The 26,666-nt window shown below is 38.4% G+C and overlaps 1 protein-coding gene across 2 annotated transcripts in view; it reads right to left on the bottom strand.

The window, feature by feature from the left end:
* Nucleotides 1-26,666, bottom strand: part of LOC136858360 (platelet-activating factor acetylhydrolase) — a 109,984-nt gene that overhangs the window by 8,908 nt on the left and 74,410 nt on the right. Inside the window, exons 6-9 of one of the 2 annotated variants that reach the window (XM_067137841.2) lie at nt 24,157-24,270; nt 15,611-15,702; nt 11,293-11,478; nt 8,568-8,707 (exon numbers count right to left, since the gene is read on the bottom strand). In XM_067137841.2, coding sequence (XP_066993942.2) covers nt 8,568-8,707; nt 11,293-11,478; nt 15,611-15,702; nt 24,157-24,270 — 532 coding nt within the window. The remainder of the gene's footprint in view (nt 1-8,567; nt 8,708-11,292; nt 11,479-15,610; nt 15,703-24,156; nt 24,271-26,666) is intronic. The other variant, XM_067137842.2, reaches the window with a different exon arrangement.

Below are 26,666 nucleotides of genomic sequence, written 5' to 3'. Positions count from 1 at the left end.
ATTAGGCGACTTGTCTGTGCAAATGTGGTGCCAACTCCCTGCAGCGATCTACCAAGACCTCATTGCTTCTATGCCGAGACACGTCGCTGCTGTTATCCATGCCAAAGGTGGACATACCAGCTATTAGATAGGCCGTCATAATGTTCTGGCTAATCAATGTATAATGGTCATCCTTGTATTGCTTTGTAACCTGTATTTTGTGCAAGGTTCAGCCTTCTGCATATTCTGTTTTCTAAGTATCGCTGTGGAAGATGACAAAACTCAAGGATGGACTAACTGTAGTTCGACCTCATGCCAATACTGATGTGCATATCAACATGGTGAATATGGCACAATAACTTCACTTAAAGAAACATAATTTTCTTAAAAAGTACAAATTTCATAGTTGTGAGAGTGCCATTGTATTCTTCTTATAAAGGAGAGATAACAATCTACACCTGGTGCCAATTTCATTTTTTGAACTTTGTCTCAATATCACTGTGAAAGACAAATAGAATAGTGATTATATAAATAACCTTTTATGTCTATTACATTGTTCCCGTACAAGCTATAATAACAGAGTTATTCACATTGAGGTGCTGGCCTTCTGACCCCAACCTGGCAGGTTTGATCCTGGCTCAGTCCGGTGGTATTTGAAGATGCTCAAATAAGTCAGCCTTGTGTTGGTAGATTTACTGGCATGTAAAAGAACTCCTGTGGGACAACATTCTGGCAGCTTCGCGTCTCCGAAAACCGAAGAAGTAGTTAGTGGGACGTGAAGCCAATAACATTATTATTAGAGTCATTCACAAATTTAGGTCTTTTTTTTGTTTTTTTTGTTAAGTTCATCAACGCCAAGAATCACTGACATGGAAATATAGTTCAGTTGTCATAATAATGAACTAGCTGGTGGTTAATGCAATTGCTTTTAGTATAAGTTGACATTCTGCATGGTCATTTCCCTTTATTGATCAGAAAGGTAATAAAAATAATTGAAATGAGAGGAAAAACATAAAGGAGCAATCACTTGAAGAATGGGGGGGAGGCGAGGAGAGAGAGAGAGAGGAGTCATAAATGGGGGAGTGATATATTCTTTGTTTCCATCTGTAGATGACAATTGTTATGAAGCCAAATGTGCAATCTATACAAGAGAATTTTGGAATAACTATTTGTAATTTTCTGTTTTTAAGGTGTCCAGCAGAAAATTTTTTGCCAGATATGTTTGATAGTGCAACAATAGTATAGAGGTGGGGGTTAGATATATCCCACATTGTTCTCTTAAAAGCCTGGCAACTCTAATTATCCTGCCACTTCTGAGCTGGATTGGTATCGCCAGCTACAGGACGATGCAGCAAACACATAATGTGCTTATACCATATGCACAAGCTAGCTCAGTTAGGCATGTTGTGTTGTGAATCTATGCTAGATGAGAGCAGCCGTGTTTCATATGAACTAGGTTGTCAGCATGCGGGGCAGTATCTTTTGTAATTGGTCCATATTTCTACAGAAGGAAACTGAATGAACTTTGCTACCTAGATTTCCATATAAATGTGATCCTACATTTACAGAAATGTGGTGTAGCACCTCACATGATGCTCTTGCATTCTACAAACCATTCCTGGCCACTAGATCAAGAAAAGAGCACCTACTACCATTACCACTGCAGGGTCACCTGGTACAGAATGTTGGCCAACTACAAAAGAGACAGAATGTCAGCTAAGCTAGTCACTAGATCGGATTGTGTTTCCAGTGGAAACTTTAAAAAATGATTTAACGTTGCACAAATCCTGGAGAAAATGCACCAGATAGTCAACTATGATGGTTTGGACATGTTTTGCATAGACAGGTTACACACCTAGAAATCATCAGAAAAGATCCTAGGGACAATCTAAACAATGAAGGGCTGATATACTACAAGACGACATGAAAGTAAATCTACACTCGACTTAGTCAATGACCCAATGAAATGAAGATAAGCAGAGCCACTTAGCACCCCTTGCCACTCAAGGGAACAAATGATGATGAACATCATAATGAGTAAAAGGTCTAAAAGACAGTAAAGATTATCGTTCTGCGATGCGATTTTATTTTACTTAAATAAATATCACACGAGCACACGTTCACTTCCTTGTATAAATTACTTTATTTACACGGTGAGTCACAACACACAATTATACAGGTAGCAAATGACACTACAACACTCAGTAGTGGAGTACCCTGAAGTCGATTCTGACAAGTACAGATATCAACAACACCAACTCGCGCACTATAACATGCACTCTTTTGAATTCACTGACTCCGCCTCGGAGCCGAACAGTTACTCGCAGTCCATCACTTGCCTGAGTCCTAAGAACTAAGAACTGACTTCACTGACTGACAGCTCGATATATATACTATGCGATCAACAATCCAGAATGATCGATTTCTGGAAGGGTTCTTACAACACTAATGGAACACACTCAAAACATCGATCGACCAGCTAGTCGAATGGAGTACTCCAGTAATGGATCCAACTTGAACTTTCGTTTTCTGTTTACTAATACACATAGAAATTTCTCCAACATTCCTAATGTCTCTCCATGTATCTGGATAATAAAACCTTAGAGTAAGTTTCCAGAACCCTTCGTATATACCAAATTATAGTACAATAAGTCTAACATACGAACATTATGAAATTTTCTACCGCTTTTGACTGTCTAGATTTTGATGTTAAACTTATACATGATAAATATATATTCTCTCTCTCTCTCTCTCTCTCTCTGAGGAATTACATACTTTGTGGGAATGTCGCATGCAAATAATAACTCTAAGAGCAGCTATCCTAGATGTATTTTTATCTCACACCTTCACCTCCTAATAACCAATTAATTTCTAGCAATTGCTGGAATAGTTATTACAATCCATAGACATCTATCCAATACTTGGCCCAAATAATTAATTATACATTTTACCATACACCACTTCACAATAGCATTGGTCACTAGATGGCCTTTCTTTGCACAAAAGTACACCAGTTGACTATCGATGTACCTAACCACAAAATAAAACACCATACCGCTAACTGTACTCCCGATAACTCAAACATTTCGCATAACTCAATAACTTCATGAACACTAATTTTACTTCCTTTTTTAATCGCTAAATTATTTTTGCTGGCTAAGTTACAAGAGCTATTTTTTCCCCTCCTAACGTGACTGGTGTGTCAGCCAATGGACCAGGGCATTTTGGAAGTATTTATGAAGGGATACACATTTTTTAAAATTTTAGCCATGGAGGAACAGTGTGATATGTGATAAACTAAAGAAAATAGACATGTTGGATGTAAAGGGGTGGATATCTGAATCTTGGAATGAAAATGAACATATAAGCTGGACATTTCAGGAAACAAGTTTCAAGAAAAAGAGGGAAGAGACAGAAAATAGTGAAATAGTGATTTATTGAAGAAAATTCCAGGCTGTGAAGATGTTACAGATGGTGCTGTTGAAGAATGGATGGGTCAGGATGAGAACTGTGAACTTTTAGATTGTGAAATAGTTGTACTAGTATAAGAGACTTACATACATACATACACACACACACACATACATACATACTTCATTATTGACTGTTATGCCTGTCAGCATTCAGTCTGCAAGCCTCTGTGAATTTAGTATCCGCCACCATAATCCTCTATTTGTAACTAGTTCTGCGGCCTTGTTTAGATCCGTACATCTAATCTTTAAATTGTTAGAAACTGAATCTAACCACCATTGTCTTGATCTCCCCCTACTTCTCTTACCCTCCATAACAGAGTCCACTCGTGCGCGTAGAGGTGTGCGGCTGTGAGCTTGCATCCGGGAGATAGTAGGTTCGAATCCCACTATCGGCAGCCCTGAAGATGGTTTTCCATGGTTTCCCATTTTCACACCAGGCAAATGCTGGGGCTGTACCTTAATTAAGGCCACGGCCGCTTCCTTCCAACTCCTAGGTCTTCCCTGTCCCATCGTCGCCATAAGACCTATCTGTGTCGGTGCGACGTAAAGCCCCTAGCTAAAAAAAACAGAGTCCATTATTCTCTTAGATAGCCTATCATCCTCCATTAGCCTCACATGACCCCATCACCAAAGCTGGTTTATGCATACAGCTTCATCCATCGAGTTCATCCCTAGCTTATGCTTTATCTCCTCATTCTGAGTACCCTCCTACCATTGTTCCCACCTGTTTGTACCAGAAATCATTCTCACTACTTTCATGTCTGTTACTTCTAACTTATGAATAAGATGTCCTGAGTTCACCCAGATTTCATTCCCGTAAAGCAAAGCTGGTCTGAAAACACTGTAAAGATAGGTTTGTCCGGAAGCTGACTTCCTTCTTACAGAATACCGTTGTTTGCAACTGCGAGCCCACTCTATTAGATTTGCTGTACCTTCATTCAATCTTACTCTACTATCATCCCGGGAGGAGACACATCATAAATACTTGAAATTTTGTACCTCTTCCTCCTTTGTATCCCTAATCTGACATTCAGTTCTCTTGGATTTCTAACGTACTGACAATGATTTAGTCTTGGAAAAGCTAATGTTTATACCATAATCATCGCATCATTTTCATGTTCCAAGATATTAGACTACAGGCTTTCAGCACAATCTGCCAATATGACCAAGGAAACAGCAAACATCTTTTGCCTCTGTACTCTGTCATATGTCTTCTCTAGGTCTACGAAACATAAAAACTGTCTGTTCCTCTCGTAGCATTTTACATTTACCTGGCACATACTGAAAATCAGATCCTGACAGTCCCTCTGTGGTCTGAAACCACACGGGTTTTCATCTAACTTACTCTTAACCACTGATTGCACCCTCCCTTCCCAAATTTCAGTGAATGCCTTGCCTGGTATACTGTTCAATGAGATACCTTGATAGTTGTTGCAATCCTTCCTTTTCTCTTACTTACAGATAGGTGCAATTACTGATTTTGTCCAATCTTACTAACATTCTATAGTAATCTTATTACTCTATGAAGCCATTTCATCCCTGCCTTCCCTGTATATTTTACAATTTCATGCCTAATGTTATCTATTACTGCTGCTCTATGACAGTGGAGTTTATTTACCATCCTTTCCACTTTCTTGAGCGCAATTTCACCAACATCATTGTCCTCCCTATGAGCTTGGCTGTTTGTGATGTCACCAGGAAGATTTCCTCTTAGGTTGAGAAGATTTTCAAAATATTCCTTCCATCAATCCAGTGATTCTCTGGGATCTATTATGAGTTCACCTGATTTACCCAAAATGCTATTAATTTTCTTTTTCTCTCCCTTTCTTTCTTTCTCTCTTTCTTTCTTTCTTTCTTCTTTCTTTATTACTGTCCAGAAAGGTTTCCGTCCTGCTTAACCTAGCCCTTCCAGATTATTACCTATATTTTCCCACGACTTCTTCTTGGATTCAACAACTATTTTTTGTTCTGTTTCTTTCATTTACTTACAATTCCCTGTCTGCATCAGTCATTGTTTGGAGCTATTTCTGATGTGCCTTCCTTTTACATTTCCAAGCTGCTCTCACTTCATCATTCCACCAAGATGTTTGCTTTTCTCCATCTTTACACACAGATGTTTCAAGGCATTCCCTTGCTGTTTCTACCACAGCATTCCTGTATGCCTCCCATTCTCTTTCTATATATCCTGAACCTGTTTACTGTCCAGTGTTTGGAACTTTTCACTAATCATATCCATGTACTTAATTTCCTTGTGTTGGAAATTTTCTACTCTAATTCGTCTACAGACAGATTTTACTTTCTCTGTCCTAGACCTAGCTACAGATCAGGCAGTGGTCCATATCATTGAAAAATTCCCAGAAAACCTGCGCATTTCTAACAGATTTCGTGAATTGAAAGTCGGTAAAGATATAGTCTATTATGGATCTGATGCCCCTATCCTCTCAATAATAATAATAATAATAATAATAATAATAATAATAATAATAATAATAATAATAATAATAATAATAATAATAATAATAATAATAATAACAATAATCTCAATGTTGACTGTCTGGCGTTTGCCAACGACTTGGCCATTATATCTAATTCAACAGAAACTTACGTGAAACAACTAAATGTTCTCAGACAACAAGCAGCAAAGGTTGGGCTACATGTGTCTCTTGAAAAAACACAATTCATCACGAACATCGGTGAATCTCTTTGTACGTTGCATCTGGAATAGGGAGAGATCAGGAAAACCAACAGGTTTAAGTACCTGGGAGAATGGTTGGAATCTAATCTCAATGAGGGAACAGCTTTTGTCAACTTGAGTTAGCAGGCTTGAAATGGCCTACCAACTGACAAAGAATACCTATAATAAAAAGTGTCTCTCTCATAATACTAAGATGAAGCACGACCGGACAGTCATCCGCCCTGAAGCCTTATATGCTTCAGAATGTTTAACACTCAACAGGAAGGGACTTATGGAAGAACTTGAAATCCGGGAAAGAAAGATAATGAGGAAGATACTGGGGCCAGTCAAGGAAGGTGACAGTTATAGAAGACGGTCTAACCAAGAGCTCTACAAGAACTGTGAAAGAATAACGAATGTAGCATGGAAGAGACGCCTAGCATTCTATGGGCACATCTATAGGATGCATCCGACCAGGTTGACCAACCGGATTCTCAGCTACTGGCAAAATAGGAAGACCAAGTCACCATGGTTGATGGAAGTGGATAAAGATCTACAGGAACTGGGAATAACAGAAGGAAACTTAAAGGATCGGACAACACTCAGGAAGATACTTAAACATAAGGAGTTCCAGGACAGACTACCAACGAAGAAGACTGGTGCCCTTTAGACAAAGGAGAGGAAGGAGCAACACAGCCTGAGGATGCACAACTACTGGGCAAACATCAAAGCCCATTCCAAAATGTAATAATTGAATGTCGTGGTCCTTAGCTGGCCTATACGAAATAATAATAATAATAATAATAATAATAATAATAATAATAATAATAATAATAATAATAATAATAATAATAATAATAATAATAATGTTATTTGCTTTACGTCCCACTAACTACTTTTACGGTTTTCGGAGGTGCCGAGGTGCGGGAATTTTGCCCTGCAAGAGTACTTTTACGTGCCAGTAAATCTACCAACAAGAGGCTGGCGTGTTTGAGCACCTGCAAATACCACTGGACTGAGCCAGGATCGAACCTGCCGAGTCGGGTTCAGAAGGCCAGCGCCTCAACCGTCTGAGCCACTCAGCCCGGCCTTATCCTCTCATGTGTTGCGGTGAATAGCCTTATGCTATCCCATACTAGCACGGAAGTGCAGCAAATGCTGCCTGTTCCTATTAACTTCCATATCTTCCCCACATTTTTTTTTTTTGCTATGGGCTTTACGTCGCGCCGACACAGATAGGTCTTATGGTGACAATGGGATAGGAAAGGCCTAGGAGTTGGAAGGAAGCGGCCGTGGCCTTAATTAAGGTACAGCCCCAGCATTTGCCTGGTGTGAAAATGGGAAACCACAGAAAACCATTTTCAGGGCTGCCGATAGTGGGATTCGAACCTACTATCTCCCGGATGCAAGCTCACAGCCGCGCGTCTCTACGCGCACGGCCAACTCGCCCGGTCTACATTTACCAATCACCTTTTCGTATCCTTCAGTTCTATTTCAAACTCTCCCGTTGAAATTGTCCATTAGCACCATCCTATCACTGCTGTTGACCCTACTATGATGTTGCTCAATGCTTCATAAAACTTGTCAACTTCATCCTCATCTGCACCCTCATCCTAATTCCTCCAACTGCCAAATCTACCCACATCTTCCGCTCATTTACGTGCCTAACAGAAACTATGTTGCGTGCAATAGTATTCATGATGAAAAAAGAGAAGAAAGATTAAAATGAGGATAAGTCATAAGACGAAGAGATGGAAGACAATGGAAAAGTAAAAAGGATGGCTTTCAGTGAAGGACTACAGACCGCTGAAGGAATCCTCTGTTACATGCAAGAGCAAGGCACATCTAATACAGATATTTTGTTTTTCCATCGCCTAGATGATGAAGCTGCGTGAAGATGAAATTAGTGTGAGGGACAGTCAAATATGAACAATTTTTCTTACAAAGAGCTAATATTTCTTCAGTTTTTTATGTAAGTTTATTTTTTAATTTTTAACCATTATTTTAGGGTATGTTGTACTTTTCTGTGTTCTGTATTTAAGAAATAAGGTCTAACTGATTGGGTGATTCCACCTTTACAATACAATACAAAAGATTGTGGAATCACTCAATCAATTAGATCTTATTTCTTATTAAGGCCAACAATACGGATTTATTATGAAATTTATTTCTTGCGGTGTTCTATATTTGGCTAGAACTTTCAGTAGAGTGATTTACGTGATTTACAGTGAAATGTTGAGCTGTGAATAACCCACCCCTTATTCCATGAAACTCAACTTTTCGGGAACTTGACACCCTCACGGTCCACATTAGGATGAATGTGCGGGAGTCTACTGTACTTCCATTACACCGGGATATTTCCAAGCAAGAATTAGTCGAGTTATTAGCAACACATTATTCTTGAGGATATTAAAAGAATGAGAAATCATTGCAGTACTTACCCACATGTTTATCCAGGAATCTTATAATTAAATGATGATTGATTCTTGTACCGATGACAGGATCTAATTTCTTCATGAAAAAATTAAGCCAGTAGCCTATTAGATAGGGTGTGTCAGTCTGATTTTCATGAGTTGTTAATCTGAAAGGAAGATATTTTCATTATATTTTATGTTTAGTAACTATGGTAGAAGAAAACAAAGATAAAATGCGACTTGATTTTGCAGCCACTCGTTCAAAGTACTAAACTGGTTACTAGTGTGTCAAAAAGGTAATCACTAGCTTACATTTTAATATCAAAATGGAAGTAAATTTTAGCTTCTTAATGATGATGGTGATTATGATTGCTATCTTAAGGGCCTGGGAAGGTGTTATTGGCTCTTGTCTCTACTGATTATGGACAGAAATATAAGAAATTAAACCTTGTTAAATGTGGACCTTGGCACTTTCAAGCAAAATATGGAATTGAGAAGCAAACAGAAAAGAGCCTCTATTTCCCAGATCAGTCACTCATCTGGTTATTTTCACAGTGGATTAACTTATATTAGAGCTCTGTAGCCAATAATGAAGGGTAAGGAGAGCCAGAGCTGAGCGTGAGCTGGCAAACATCATCAAAGCCAGCAAAACAGCTCATTTAGGCCATGTTGCATGAGGTAGAAAGTATGGGCTTTTACACCTATTGTTGTAAGGAAAGATAGAAGGCAAGCGAGGAACTGGTAGACCACCAATATCATGGCTCCAAAACATCAAAGACGGGACTTGCATCAACAACACCAAAAGCTCTTCAAGTTAGCTTTCTCAAGGGTGATCATCAACATCTGGGAGACCAAATATGGCACTTGAAGAAGAAGAAGAAGAAGAAGAAGAAGAAGAAGAAGAAGAAGAAGAAGAAGAAGAAGAAGAAGAAGAAGAAATAATTCTAGCTTCTTAATGATGATGGTTATTATGATTGCTTAAGGGGCCTGGGAAGGTGTTATTGGCTTCTGTCTCTACTGATTATATACAGAAATATAAGAAATTAAACCTTGTTAAATGTGGACCTTGGCACTTTCAAGCAAAGTATATTACAGTTCCATTGGAGAATTATTGCTTGTTTTGACAAGTATTACAAGCATGAAAAAAGAGAGCGCGCATGCACGCGTGCACACACACACACACACACGCATGAATGTGGTGTACAAGGGTTGGTTTTTAAGTTTTGGTAACTATTTTATTTATTGATACATAGCTTATATACATAGTTCTAAGTTTCATAGGCCTTCAATATAGTCACCAGCGATGCATACAATGTGTTCCCAGTGATGCAGAAGCCATTGGACCCCATTGGCACTGCCCAGTCTGTCGATAGTGCAAAGAGAGTGGTCAGGGGTAGCGACTGAACAATTCGCCGGCCCCGTGATGTAGGGGTAGCGTGCCTGCCTCTTACCCGGAGGCTCCGTGTTCAATTCCTGGCCAGGTCAGGGATTTTTACCTGCACCTGAGGGCTGGTTCGAGGTCCACTCAGCCAACGTTATTAAAATTGAGGAGCTATCTGATGGTGAGAGAGCGGTCCCGGTCTAGAAAGCCAAGAATAACGGCTGAGAGGATTTGTCGTGCTGACCACACGACACCTCGTAATCTGCAGGCTTTCGGGGTGAGCAGCGGTCACTTGGTAGGCCAAGGCCCTTCAAGAGCTGTAGTGCCATGGGGTTTGGTTTGGATTGAACAATTCAGACATAACTCCTGCTGTGTGTGCCCTAGCAGTGTCATGCAGAACGTATCCAAGAAGTGTCGCCATTTTCTACTCAGAGCTGCTTACAGATTGTTTTGCAAAAATGAACAGTAGTACGCAGCATTAATGGTCAGCTGTGGAGGAACCGTATCCGTAAAATCACACCATCTGAATCATAGGCAAGAATCAGCCTTTCCTTCACAATGGTGGGGGTCTGCCAAACTTTCTTTTTTTTTGACCCATGATGACGCCACTCGTTCGATTGTCGTTTTAGCTGTGGTTCATAAGATTTGGCTTAGGTCTCATCAATGGCAATTATATGCCTTTATGCTCTTAGCGCTGCAAGTGCGTACGAGAAGTGGCATATCGCAGCCATTTCTGCACGTCTGTTAACTCACTGGAACTCATTTTGACGAAATTCTCTGCATGTTGAGGTGGTGCTTCAGGATGTGAAGCACAGCTAAATACACCAGTCTTGTATCCTGTGCTGATTCATGCATTGTTAACATTCCGATCCACCTTCGCTAATGCGGACACAGTGTGTACATGTTTGTCACTTACAGGTGAATGACCAGATCAAGGCATGTCCAACACATTTTCGCGTCCTTGTCGGAATGCTGCAACCCACCTTGCTACCATCCTGTAAGGTAATGCAACTGCACCGCACCCCTCTCGCAGTCCTTGGTGACAATGGCGTGCTGAGCGACCTGTAGCACACTGGATTTTTAACCAGCTTCTTTGTTCATGTTTGGAAAACATGGCGACTGTCTTTCATGAGCATTTGCTTACAACTGCTCATCTTCACCTGGCCACTGTGAACGGACGTGCAGGAGAAGGGCGAGGTTATGTTTTCTGAGGGAGGTAATGCAGGTCAGCACCCTTTAGTAAGAACGACAGAGCCCAGCATCGTTGCAGGGCTGCGCTGGAGCATGGTTGCCAAAAACTTAAAATCAACCTATGTATTTCTGATGGAAACTCTGACTGCACCAATCTCTTCAAAGTACCCTGAAACTTACCTGATGGTGTACACTTCTCTTTCATGATGTATTGGGGCATTTTCTACAAATTTCTTCATTATAGCAACATTACTTGGAATCGGAAATGTCTGAGTATTGACAAAGAGCAGAGGAAGCTGGACTTTGTCAGGTAAGTCAGTTTCTTCTTTTAATGGAAACATCCATCCATCCAGTATAACACCAACTCTGGAAAAAATCACAAATATAAAAATAGTTTGACTACCTTTTCTCATGCAATACAGTAATATATCATTTAAATGAATAAAATAAACAGGTGTATACATAAATAAACCCTTCTCCATAGTGTAGTTTAAACATAACCTGCACTGGCAGAAAAAAGTATCTAAACACCAAGAGGTTATGCTAGATTAACGAAAGTTGATATGCATGTTTATACATCTGAAAGATGACGCTGATTCAAATTTCCCTCAAATCGCATTAGTGTGGTGCTAGGAGCAGCTCCATGACGTTGCACATCAGGTTTGTTTTAAAAATGGATTGTACTATGCAAGAGCATTAGGTACCTGTGAGATTGGACAGAGTGGCTGTGAAAGGGTCAAGAATGCCTTTATGATGACAAAGAGGCCATTATCAACAGCTCACTGTGGTTGAACGAGGCCGTATAATAGGGCTACGTGAAGGTGGACCTTCCTTCTGCGCTATTGCAGAAAGACTTGGCAGGAATGTCTCCACTGTGCATGCGTGCTGGCAGCATTGTCATGAGAAGGTACGCTCGCAAGAAGACTGGCTCCAGAAATCCTTGTGACACCACCGAGAGGAAGGACCGCCGTATTCGACATATGGCTGTGGTGCAGCAGGCTGCATCTGCAGCAGCAATTCGAGTGGCAGTTGGCACCACAGTGACGCAAGGTACTGTTCGAAATCGGTTACTTGAAGGACAGCTCCGAGCCAGACACCCTGTGGCGTGCATTCCACTTACCCCAAACCACCGCCATCTGCGACTTCAGTGGTGTCAAGCGAGAGCTCATTGGAGGATGGAGTGGAAGTCCGTTATGTTTTCTGATGAAATCCGGTTCTAGCTTGGTGTCAGTGATGCCCGTGTGTTGGTTAGTGGGAGGTCAGGTGAGCGTCTGGACCCCACCTGTACAATGAAATAGAGGAGCTACAAAGAAGGGAAAAGTATGACGTCATATACCAGAAAACAAAATAGATGGGAGGGAGTGAAAACAAAGGAGTTAGGACCTTCGGCATAGAAGACTCTAAGAGGACAAATGATTACGGAACAAGTGGAGGTGCTGAAGATATGGGAAGAATACGTAAAAGAACTCTACAATAAGGAACGTTGTCTGCAAGACATCAAAATAGAGACATAGGAGGAGATTGAAGAAGACAAAGAAGGGCTCAACATATTAACAAAGGAAGTAGAAAAAACAATTACGGACATGAAGAGGAGGAAACCGACAGGAGAAGATGACATATCGGTGGATTTTTCTGAAAGAAATTGGAAATGGAGGTTTGAAAGCGCTGACGCAACCCATCAACAAAATTTGCGAAACTGGAGTATGGCCTAAGAACATTTTGGATGTCACAATGGCTGCTCTTGCAAAGAAACAGCAAGCCAAAAAATGTAGTGATTACAGAACAATTAGTCTGTTCTCACACGTGGTGAAGATCATTGCAAAAATACTCAACAGATGACTGTAATACAAAATTGAAGAAGCAATGGGAGAGGACCAGTTTGGGTTTAGGAAAGGAACCAGGGATACCATAGACATGATGAGGATATTGTTGGAGAGAGTTTTGACTGTTAATGAAGAAATTTGAGCTTGTTTTTAGACTGGCAGAAGGCCTTCAACAAAGTCAACTGGAGAGACAGGAGGCTAATTCTCATCTTGTTCATGAGACAAAGAGAAAAAATGCAACTAAACTACAGAGAAACAATCAGTGTGGAAATAGGAAGAGGAGTCAGACAAGGATGTTGTCTATCGCCGAGTTTCTTCAACCTGTATGAAGAATGGCTGGCAAGAGAAGCTTTGAAGGGATGCGGAAACTTCAGGATAAGAGGACGCCTCAACACCATCAAGTATGCAGATGACCTGATAGTGCTCACCAAAAATCAAAGACAACTGCAACACATGATGAACCAGTTGGTGGAAACTGATAGGAAATATGGCATGCAAATCAACATTTTAAAATCAAAAATGAGGATATCAAAACAGGAGAAATCTTTGAGGATAACTGTTGACAATCAAAAACTGGAGAATGTGAAGCAGTTCAAGTACTTGGGAAGCTTGCTGACAAAGGATGCCCACTGTTCAAATAAAATTCAAGCAAGAATCGCCATGGCCAAAGTCGCATTCAAAAAGAAGAGGACTCTGTTGACCAGCATGTTGAGCTTGGAACTAAGGAAGAAACTGGTGAAGTGCTACATCTGGAGCATTGGACTGTACAGAGCAGAGATGTACACCATGATTTTTTGAAATTTGTTCAAACTAATGAACTAGAGAAGTTTTACAGTGAAGTGACAAAGTTGTAGAAAATAGTTTTAACAACCCCATAAGTAGTGTTTCTGTAGAACGCAATTTCTAAAAGTTGAAAAACATTTAGAATATACACAGAACACTGGACAACGCTCGCACTTGAGACTCTCGAGACTGACATGATAGATCTCAAGGTTATCTCGAGACTGATTCTCCTGAGCTGCGATCTGTGCGACATCCCAGTAACTATGAGCATAAGCTTGATAGTATCTCAGCAGTTATTGTGTGAAATGACGTTCTCACATAGAAATGTGTATACTGAGTTTTTATCAAAAGCATGGAAAAGTACTGCATGTTCAACTATGAGACCCTTAATACCATTAACACAAGTGAAAACAGAATGTCAATATTTTAAATGGTTTACAAGTTACTTGAGGTGGACGTCTTACATGATAAACCCTGTATAATTTGTTAATAAGTGTAGATAGGATGCACACCTACCTGGATACCTGGCAGTCATCTACAGGATAGGTTTTTGTGGTGCAGACTGGGCCAGAGGTGTTCTCTGTGACACCCTTTCAGTGATACTATGGGTTTTTAAGTGCTGGGTCATTCCAGAAGTATTTTTGCTAACATATTTTACTTCTTTTGAACAAACAACACAGCAGACTGTGCTATGTGGCATCTCTTCAAAATAATCCCATATTCATGACTTATGTTGTGTTTTGGACATCGTCTTAAAGTTGTCGCATATAATTATACACAATTACACATTACATTGTCAAATACTGAAGCACCTAAATTATGACGTAAATACTCTATAACAATGAAAGGTATTATTTCTTTCATCACCATAATGTCGTTAAACACAAGCATTGGTCAAGTGGATATTAAATGTGAGGTCTGATAAATTACAAGTGATAACGATGTACACCTACAGTAGCTGTCAATTTCTGTACTTAGCCTACTTGCTCATGTACGTACCGCTGCATACAATGCCAGAATGTGTATCCAATTATGTTATACTGCAACAATAATAGACCTCAGTAGAAATGAACAGCAAAGTCGCTTGTGGACACGTATTTACAGAATGGATAAGGCCCGTAGTTGTCTATTCGCATACTTGGCACGAACAACTTTCATCTCCATCTAGCTGTAGGCCTACGATACGGTGCTCACTGCACAATGCGGGGAGACTGCTCTCGAGATCTCTTGACATTTCTCGCAAGAAACAGGTGTTTGCGCTAATTGCAAGAAATCTCGAGACCCCGTCTCAGACTACCCTTCACTACCTAATAGCACTGAAGAGGGAACTGCTTACAAACCCTCAACAGCATCAAGTGGTGCTTTATGACAGTGTCATATAATACAAAGGAGGATCCAGTTACACTTCAAGTAAAATAGGTATTAATTTTATGTTTGTATAATGAAAAATATTTGCAGGCACATATTTGCATGTTTGCAATTATTGCTACATCATTTTCTAATTGCTTACCTACACCAAGTCTCTCACCATACTCATAGCTAATTTTGTCATCTTGATGGAACAACATAGATTTGTTACATAGCTTTGTTTCTTTGTTTTAAACTATGTGCCGATAATCAAACATTTTCTACATTCCATTAAGTTACCACAACAACAAACTTCACATGGCTACTGTGTCTAGCAAAGATGCAACCTTTCTTAGACAAGGATAATATGAATCTTTAATAAGCCTAATTATGATTTACTTATGAAAGGGAAACATTGTTTACTCAATCAGGATCAATTCTGTTTCCATTGCCAAGCAAGTTACCTAAGTGGAACATAATCTTACTTCCATCAAAAGATGTACACATCACCATTATCCACATCTTACTAGTAGTCTGATACTAACTTGAAACGGGAATCCTTTGCAAGAGTAAAAAGGGCAGTTGCTCCTCCAAATGAGTGTCCCATCATTGTCAGATTGGAGAGGTCTAGACGATCCTATGATAAAGAAAATGACACATTGTTGTAGCTCAGCAGCTATATATTAGACTGTCGTAGATAGAGTTAGTATTCATAGGTGCCATATACATACAGACTGACATATTTTTATGACTATATGGTCTCTAAATTAATCTATTCTGAAATTATAAGCAGAGAAATGAGTAATGGTACCACTGAGCAAGGTGCCACTACATAAAAACAGGTACTCACATAAATATTCGGTCACAGAAGACTTTACATTATAATGCAGAGATATTTAAAATTACAAATTGAATTTAAACAATTTTTATTTTCATTTTAAAGCATAAATAAGATATTAAATAAATCGCGTAATTTTAGATTTTTGCAGCAAACATACGGTATGGATCGTACGTACTGTTTGATTTAAAAGCATAATGTTCTTGCATCACTTAAATATTCGGTCAATTGTACTTATGCTTGTATTCATCCGCTGAAATGAGTACATAAATGGGAGGATCGCATTCTATTACTATCAATGGCAAACCTGCTGCTATGCTGTCATGGTATATGGAAAAGTGAAACAGGATGTAGAGGAACAAACACAACATTTGAACAGTGGCAACTTATGATCTTTCACCACGCTAAAGGTTTTACACATAAGATATATTGCTGCTAGAGTGAATATACCACGGAGCATGGTTGAAGACATCATCCAAAGATACAGAGTAGAGGACAGAATTGAATCGTTACCACAAACAGGACGTCCACAGAAGCTGAGTGAGCGAGGGAAAAAATGCTTATGAGGAAGGTATTAGTGATCACTACCCATACCTAATAGCTCCCTAGTCATCACGATATCTCTTCCATATTCCCAATGTTTTTTCAAGTGTTTACAGCATTAGGAGAATTATTGTATTATATGTCAGTAGATTTTTCTGGTGAGTTTAATACAATAGTTTAATACTAATGCTTCACTGTTGGAGGTGTAGTGGTACGCTCATTCGTCGCCAGGTGGCTCGCTGTATGCTGGCACAGCACTAAAGCATTCTTAAATTCAAATCCTCATTCTTATGGAAGTCTTCCTCGTGAACAGTCAAGATTTTCTTCTGAAGTCACGGATCAGAGTTCTCTGTGAAACGTAAAGAGTTTCATCTTGTTTTCTTGACATATCATAAGCCCAAAAGCCAATATCATGTCTACAAGTACGGGCCGTGAAAGCATTAATGTTAACATTTAAATTCTATCAAAATAACAATCCAAAGCACAAAACATATATTGTCAGGGAATGGTTTTTGTATAATTGCCCAAAAGTCATACATACACCCCTACAGAGTCCAGATCTTAACCCAATAGAGAATTTATGGAACAAATTGTATAAAAGAATCAGAACTTCTCCCATCACCTCTAAAGATCATCTTATGGGAAGACTGCTGCAAGAATAGGTTATGATTAAGCCAGCCTATACGAGGAAAATCATTTCCAGTATGAAATGATGCTTATTAGAAGTAATAAGATGTAAAGCCGTCAAGAATACCCTACAAGGTATCAAATTCAACCGGTGTGAGCAGAATATGCTTGTTTGTTGACCGAATATTTAAGCGAATTTGAAATTACAACGTGCATATTTAATTGTTTTTTAACAACAACTGTTATAGCTTAAAAGAATGATACTGTTTGTTATTGATACTAAAGGCTTCTCATTATTTGTACTTATTGTTACTTTAATGTACAATGTTATTTTCAGAAAAATAAAAGTTTCAGTTTCAGTTAAATAACTTTGACTGATAAATTTTTGTGACTACCTGTAGCTCTCAAAAGTTAAATGTAACATCCCATCCTATTTCTCCAATTCAGCATGCCATGCAGTTTTAGATTAGTATGAGATAGTCCATTAATATACTCAGTTTTTTTTTAGCAAGATGGTTGATTATGCCCCATATGAGCAAACAATACATTTTCAGGAAATTTTGAATCCACCTTAATTCAACAGGAGAAATCTTTAAGAAGTTGAAACCATCTCATATATCGACAGTGCAGGACAAAGGATTATTACTGGTTTATCCATTTTAAAAACATGAATGTTGATTGATTCAAAGTCCAACAAACACCTCTCCTGTAAATGCCACCACAATTTGATTATGCCAGAAGACCATAATGTTTATAGCATTGATCATCAATAATCACCATCCATTTCTCTCATCCAGCTCCTGTGAGGTTGGGATGTTATAGCTGGCACTTTTCCATCTTCTTCTATCTCACCACCATTGTTCCTCCTTAACTGTATCCCAGTCCAGGTTTCTTCTAATTATACTATTCTTCATTGTTTTCAACCACCTGAGTCCAGGTCTCCTTCTTGCCCTCCCTCCGTCTATCTAGGGTTTCATCATCTGCTTTGGCATCCTTCCCTCTTCCACCCTCTTAACATGTCCAAACCATCTAAGTTTATTCCTCTCCATTCTGTCAAACAGCTTCTCCACTCAAATTTCCTTCCTAATTTCCTCATTTCAACTCTCTTTCTCTTTTTTAATTTGCTTTATACTGCACTTTTTCATGCTGATTTTCATTTGATAATTTTTAATAATATCACTAAATATGTTGAGTTGCCCTTGTACACTCTCTCTGTTTGCTCCCTAAACTACAATATCATCTGTAAACAGCTCCTTGTCCCCATATTTTACCTTTGTCTCTTTCACAATTTTGTCCATAACCATCATGAAAACCAGTGGTGACAGGATACTTCCTTGTCATAGTCCAGTTTTATTCTAAAACCACAACAATTTTTGTACATTTTTTGCATATACAATGGAACCTTGGATTGCGAGCATAATTCGTTTCGGCAACATGCTTGTAATCCAAAGCGCTCGTATATCAAAGAAACAATTGAAACGCGGATGATTCGTCCACAACACAAAAACATTTACAGTATTTGCATACCATTTCTAAAACAAAATGTCACGTAAAACACATTAAAGTGCACTTTTTCTTACAATAGAATCATTGTTGATGTGAGGGAGACGAGAGATGACATGAGAAGAGTTACTGTGCAGCATGAATTTCGCTAACGGAATCACTGCTGTCTGTTGGCTCACTGGAATTCTTTTCTTTTCATGCTAATTTAACGAGGAACCTGTCTAATTATTGTTGCTTTTGCCTCTTTTTGATGATTTCACAAAAATGTGACATTGCATTGTCATTGAACTGATTCATCGCTCGCACTGCTACAGCCTTATTCGGGTGGTGTTTTTCTACAAATTTTTGCACCGTTTCCCGCATTCTGCACTTCTCCCGAATCTCAGTTGAAGTGACTTTTCTTTCTCCTCTTCCCTGGACAAAATCTCCATAACTTCCTCCTGTTGTTCGCGATGCAGGTCTATCAGTTTGTTGGTGGTCAGTTGCTGGCTATGTTCTTCCACCAGCTCTTGAATGTCTACGTCATTCACCTCCAACCCCATAGTCTTCCCTAAGGACACAATTTCATCGACAATCAGCGGCTCATTGTCACCAACAATCCCCTCAAAGTCACATCCAAGAATACAGTCAGGCCACAGCTTTCCACAAGCGGAAGTGAGAGTTCTCTTGGTGACTCCATCCCAGGCTTTATCGATGATCTTCAGGCAGTTCACGATGGGGAAATGATTTCTCGCAAACTCTTGGAGGGTAAGGTTTGTTCTTCGATCACTTTGGAGCATCCCTGAAATAGTGCTTTGGTGTATAGCTTCTTGAAGTTCGAAATGACTTGCTGATCCACAGGCTGGAGTATTGGAGTAGTGTTGGGAGGAAGGAACTTAACCTTAACGAATTTTAATTCCTCCAGTAAGAAGATGTACAATATTATAGGGAAGGATCCACCTTTCAATACTCCGTAGTAAGTTGAACTAAAAAGTAGTTACAACCTGTTTATTGGGACCGGTTTCAACACATTTCAAGTGTCATCATCAGCCAATTAGCGAAGATCTTAAAACAACTAATATATTGAACACAGGCAAAAAATTAACATTGTATCATATCGTAGCAATTCAGTTAATGTTCAAAACACAATAATCACAGTCAAGAGAGTAAACAGAACATCACTATCTTGCGCCGAAAACAAATATAGTTGAAGTTCATAAGCAGATCAAGTATGCACTTATGTAAAGTCGTTGCTAGGCAGTAAGTCGGCCTCAAGGCCATAACCAGCAATACTTTGAGTGGCAGATTATTTTCTGAAAGGTATTTCTTCACTACAGGACCAAAGACCTCGTTCATACATTCAACAAACGAACAGGGGACGGGGAAAACGTAGACACACGTGACAGTCGTATTGCAGAACCTCACTCGCATATCAAGTTATAATTTATTTAAAGTGTTTGCTCATCTTGCAAAACACTCGTAGACCAAGTTACTTACATTCCGAGGTTTCACTGTATTCTATCATTTGTTTTCCAAATCAAGAATGTCATCACTAGGGAGCAGATTTTTATGTGCTAAAAATGTAAAATATTTTTTATTTTTTATGTGCTAAAATATTTGATAAGAGGTTTAAATATCATATAACTGCTTGTGTTCGATTGGTAAATAAGTATAAAATATTGCATTAAAGTATGGTGTTCACAAACGTGCTTCTTTAGGCAAATGGATGTCTGTGTATAGAAAAGTACAATATGGTATATTAATGTTTGATATGCTGGAATAGATATTATGGTATTTACAAAAGAAATGTAATGTTGTGTTTAAATATGGCCCATACGTGCCATTTTTGAAAAAATTGTACCAGTTCGTACACACCAATCACATGCTGGAATATTAGTTGCTAGAAGTAGTCTTAGAATTGCAGTGAACAACAAAGGTCATCTCCGAATTGTCCATCAAAAGTGCATGCCAATTATTTCTAAAGAACGCCTTATACTGTGAAAATGATTGCTCCACATCACAGGATGTCAGACATGAGTATTTAAAGAGAGGAATGTCACCAACACTAACGTCACACATTTTGACCAACATGAGACTCTCCAACCGTTTAGCAACTTCACATATTTTTCTCTCTGTTTTTCCAGAACAAATGTTGATACTTGACCTTTAACAGTTCCTGTAACTGCAAGGTCGACAGTGATTCAAATTTATTTTCAACAGCATGCACCTCCTTCACATGCTGTTAGTGGATTTTTCAAGTATGTCTATGGTTTTACACAAGAAACTTAGACTGGCAAATATAAATGCCAAATCATTTTTCAAAGAGCTGTCATTCAGTAACTCTTGAAGAATCTCATTTGACAACACATCATTTTTATCAAGTACGTTCACAATGGATGAGAAACTTTCAAAATTGTCTGCATAATATCCCACCACGTGACAATAGGCACAGGAGGAAGCGCAAGACCTGAGTTTTTCTCTTTAACCAAATCGATTCTTGAAGGTGCTTTTACAAGGACTTTTTTGCCATTAGACACTAATTTATCCATTTTAGGATACTGAGCCCATATGGTTTCACATAACCTGTGTAGGGCATGAACTATGCAAGTTATAGGTATCATTTTCAGAAAGCTTACTGAAAGGCTTTCGGCTACTCTTTTCAAGTAAGCTGCACTTGTAGCAAGTAGAAGCAACACATTGTCATATTTTTACCTTTTGGCCCAAGTAAATGCAGTGCATCATTAAACAACCTCCCTACAGTGACTGGGTTTGCAGCAGCCATTTCTTTACAGACTGGCAAATACACAAGTAGTCTTGTCATTCTTCAACACACCAACTATATTTCCTACTCTTCTGCCATTTGAATCAATGGTTTCATCAATGATCACCCATAGTTTATCACTATTACATACTGCCTGAATTCTGTGTAAAGTTTCTTTGTAACATTTTGGGAGATAGTTTGTCCTTAATGTGGAATCGACTAGAGACTAAAAATCAATACATTTTGTTAGGAAATTTCTTGTCTTACAGGTAAAGATACATATGGTGAATCACTGTTTCAATAAAAAAAAACAGCAATACACACTGAAGGAAATATTTCTTCTATATTCGAAATTCAGACAAAATTATATGACCATGGGAATGGTATATGGAGTCGAACAACTAATCTTAGTCTTATAAATGATACAATCCCACTACTTTCTGTTGGGTGAATATCTTTCCAGTGCACAGTTTAATCTATGGTATTCCCCTCACCTTGTCTCTCCGTGATTGCCTTTCGCTGACATTTGGCAAACAAAATCTGAGCGGGATGACTAGTACGAGCGAGCCAGAAGGCTAGCTAACTCATTCATGGAGGGAAACAACATGTGCAGCAGATCAAATCTCTGTCTAAAGGTAACAATGTAGCCAGTGACCAGCAAGGCTTCGAACTTCCAGAGGGAAGTCCATAAATAGACACAACATTTAGAAACATAATGTTAGATACACTTTTAAAAAACAATACTGTAATTGTAAAATGTGAATAAGAGTATCTTTTTATAATACAGAAGCAGTTCAAATTTTACTGAGTAGCAAATATTGCAAATTTTTTGCACTTATTATGAATTTTCTTAAAATATGTATTTATTCATCATTGTTCACTTCATCTTCATTTGCTCTTCGACTGAGGCTGGCATCAGGAATGGCATCTGGCTTTAAAATCATGCCATAAAATATCATCTCACCCCATCCCCAACTCCGTACCAGGAAATGGGATGAAGGGACATACATACATACATACATACATATATATTTAAAAAATATATATAGACATAAATAATTTATGAAAATATGTGTTTTTGTGTGAAATAAGATTAGGATTTTATGCTTGGGGATTCACAGTAGGAATAATAAACATCGTAAATTGTGTTAAAACATATGTGAAAATATATAAAATTATATACAAATCCGCTCCCTAGTCATCACCATATCTCTTCCATATTCCCAATGTTTTTTTCAAGTGTTTACAGCATTAGGACAATTATTGTATTATATGTCAGTAGTTTTTATGGTGAGTTTAATACAAGAAAGATTGTTGCCAAATCCACAGTGCTGGAGTGAAGGTGAATAGCACCAATACACAGATGTATTCAGAAACTGGAGATCACAGAAAATAAAAATACCTTCCTTGCAATTGTCACTATTGTGATAAATGTTTAAGTTTGTAATTATGTCCTAGAAGTCAAACACCAATCAGTAGAGAATGCAAAATAAAGCAACAAAGCTCATCATGGCATGGACTGGAGAAATTCACCTCTAACTTCTGAATATAGACATAGTATACTGATAACACTTCATACAGCTAAGATGTATAGAAAATTAGTCACTGAATTACTGTATTGGCCCAAATATAAGATTATGTCTTTACATTAATTAAAATGTACAAATAAAAAACATAGTTATCTTATATTTGCAGCCGAACATTTAAAGACTCATCTTTGTGAAGGTCTATTTTCCCTACTGGCTTGTACGACTGAAGTCGTTACAAATAAACCAAAATTTCTCGAGTTCTGATCTTTTTTCCAGTTTGTGACTTGTGATCTATAGTTGCTTCGGTTGGCATTATTGTGTTCATGGATCCAGTTTTGGTTAATATTCCTGTCATGGTGGATCGTGTGGAAAAGAGAATGCATTGGTTGCTTCAGATAAATAAAGGAGAGAGGATATAAACTTCAAATTACAGGTTGTACACAAAGCAATAATGTACTAGCTGCAAAAAAGGGTGTTTTTGAATTAACGTATGACATTGGCAAAAAGATGAAGAAATGTTCAAGAAAGTTGGCACACGAAGAAAAGCATTCAGAGGATCAAAGACAAGAAAATTTAGTGATATCCAATAAGTTGCAAAGTTCTTAGAATGAAGGCACTGGAGGTGGTATAAAAGTTAAACATTCTGGTAACTGAATTTAAGGTAGTGGGGTGGTGTAAACAAATGACCTGGCATTCAAGACTGTATTAACAATGTTGCACTACTAAGATAATTTCAGTTCTCATAGGGAACTCGAAATATTTGTCCTGAATGAGTAAATTCATGTCCAATATAATTGGTTCTTTATTGGAAACTATAAATTTTCCATCCAAGTCATTCTTGGCTGCCAACATTTTGTCCCAGTGTAGACAATACCTACCAACAGATTTTGCCAATAAATTTTGTTGCCTTTTATCATCACATAATAAAACTATATTTTATATTAGAATAAAACTTTTTTAGTAGATTTCCTTTAGTGCTCATTTAATTAATTATCTCAGTTATAGAAGAGCTTGAAGATGTTGTAATTACATTCATTATTTCATACTTCTTAAAAATACCTTCCAATATTTAGGGTCGCCTTATATTCAAGGTCCTCTTATATTTAGCCCAATACAGTATATTGAACATAGGAGTTCTGAAAGTATGAAAAACACAATAATAAACCTAATATTATAAGTACATTTGAAAAATAACTACAGTATCTGCATTTTACAACTTTCAAACCTCTTATATCAGATTATGTCAGAGATACTTGTTCTGACAATTAGAAAACTTTCCCTGAAAGTGTAACAAACAAATAATTTACTTACCTTAAACTGAGAAAGTTCAAAATCACAACCAAGAACATTTTCTACAGGTGTGCCAACATTTAATTTTTCTAGCAAATCAACAGTCCTCCGACATTCCATAGCCCTTGCTCTTATCTAAAAATAATATATATAATAATTTTATAGAAATGTTTACAAACAGATAATATGCATAAATTCAATAAAAAAGAAGATGTTTCCAAAATATACCTTCACAGCATAAACTGGTTTAGATGTAATTCAAGGAGAAAAATTTGAGGACTATCGTTGCAAACTGTATTATGTCCACCTCTGGACAAAATTGAGTTTCATATGGTTTCTCATGTGCTCTTTCATGCAGTAAGGTCCAATTGGGTCAAACCACATTTAGTCCTAGTGAAAATTAAGCTGAAAAACTAGCTGTCATTGTAAATCGTATTTTGTCTGCCAAAGTGTTTGGCGCAAATCATGTTTAAGTCCACGGATACATTCTGTCACATTGAATACAACAGAAGTTGTTGTGTAATGTTGGCTACTATGCAGATTAGACACCAAATTCTAACAATAACACTGGGCAGCCTTACTTCCATTTTAGTCTCAAGATGGGGCACAATATTAGTGCAGGAGAGCATTCTAAAGGGAGCCAAAACAGACAGAAGGAAAGAACACACGGCAGTTAAAATTCACAAGGCAAGGTATGAATGAAGTGCAGAAACCATGACAATTTGTTTTATGATACACGCCTATAATACTGAAGTGCATTATTAGACACGTTATTTCAATCCAGTTCATATTAGTTATTTAAATGGAGACACTATATTCACACTTTTCATTCTAGTATTGGTATTTTTTATTTTATTTTTTACAGAAATTGTGATAATTACACTTACATGCAACATTATATGATTGATTTATTTGCTGTAGCATACCAGGACATTTTCTCAACAAGGCTACTCACAACAAAGCTGAGCAAGATAGGTGACTTTCACTGATGGTAGCAGTTTCAACACCCAAGAGGCATCGCTCGAGAGGAGATGACAAAAGGAGGCCTACATCTATGGTAGTAACTTATAAGATTCCAGTGTATGGTTTCATAAAGCCAGTGTGAGCTAGATTTTTTGGGAAATTTTTTAGGTTTGGGCAGAGCAGACTAAATTTTATTGCTAAAGCACTTCAGTCTGATGAAGGATGTAGAGATCTAAGAGGTGATGACCGCACTAAAGACAAATTTGTAGCAAAGAGGGAGAAAGTAATTGCCTTTATTTCTAATCTAAAGGCCAAAGAAAGTCACTATCTGAAGGAGAAAAGCCAACAACTGTATCTTTCATCGGAACTAACCAACCATTAACAAACTGTTTGGAATTTACACGATACAAGTGTGGCGCAGGATTGCAAGTGAAGAAGTGCTTCTTTTTTTCAATGGATATTTAATACAAAATTCAACCTAGGATTTGGAACTCCAGCCAAAGATACTTGTAGTTATTTTCTTCCAATGTGGCACAAATTAGTTACTGCAACAGGAAAGGAGAAAAATAATTCCATCACCGAGCTGGGCGGTTACAAACTCAGAGAGCTAAAACATTCCTCAGACTAATGCGTGATGATCCAGAGGGATCCATTAGCACAGGCATGTCAAACAGTGCCCACAGTAAGGCATCACATGGTCTAGAAATGACTGCCCGCATGTGTGTGGGCAGAACTTCTCCTCTATAGGCAGGAGGGAAGGGAGTTGAACTGACAGTACGTTCGCTCATAGCAGGGATGAGTAAACCAGATCTTTTTGTGCCATGTGAAACAATAGGATGATGCAGGACGAGAGTGGTAAGAGGAAAATTTACGGTAAATTTGACTCGGAATGGTCGCTCTGTTTCCTAAGTCGCGAACATGAAGGAGAAGCTCAGAAACCATGATGACCAGGGTGTAGACAAGTGCTTACCAGAATGTTTTAAGTTATTCCATGTAAAAAGCATGTCATCTGCAAAATTTTAATGTCAGGCATCATTACGAGCTGTATCGTGCACCTCAGTACAGTGGTATTACTATTGATGAGAGGCTGAAATTAATAGCGGAGCTACAAAGTACTTTGAAAGCTGTAAGTGTACATAAAGGATGTATTTTTTTTTTTTTAGTAGTTTGTTAGGAGAACATGAAACAGTGAAATGTAATGAAATGACGTATGGCTTTTAGTGACGGGAGTGTCCGAGGACATATTCGGTTTGCCAAATGCAGGTCTTCTGATTTGACGCCCGTAGGTGAACTGCGTGTCATGATGAGGATGAAATTATGATGAAGACGACACAAACACCCAGCTCCCGTGCCAGAGAAATTAACCAATGATGGTTAAAATTCCTGACCCTGCCGGGAATCAAACCTGGGGCCCCTAGGCGACCTGAGCGTCCTGATGAGGATGAAATGATGAAGACGACATATACACCCAGCCCCTGTGCCAGAGAAATTAACCTATGATGGTTAAAATTCCCGACCCTGCTGGGAATCGAACCCTGGGCCCCTGTGACCAAAGGCCAGCACACTAA

Source organism: Anabrus simplex, chromosome 1 (assembly GCF_040414725.1).
Source record: "Anabrus simplex isolate iqAnaSimp1 chromosome 1, ASM4041472v1, whole genome shotgun sequence".
In the NCBI taxonomy this organism is placed as follows: Eukaryota; Metazoa; Arthropoda; class Insecta; order Orthoptera; family Tettigoniidae; genus Anabrus; species Anabrus simplex.
This window is presented reverse-complemented; position numbering and strand designations above follow the sequence as displayed.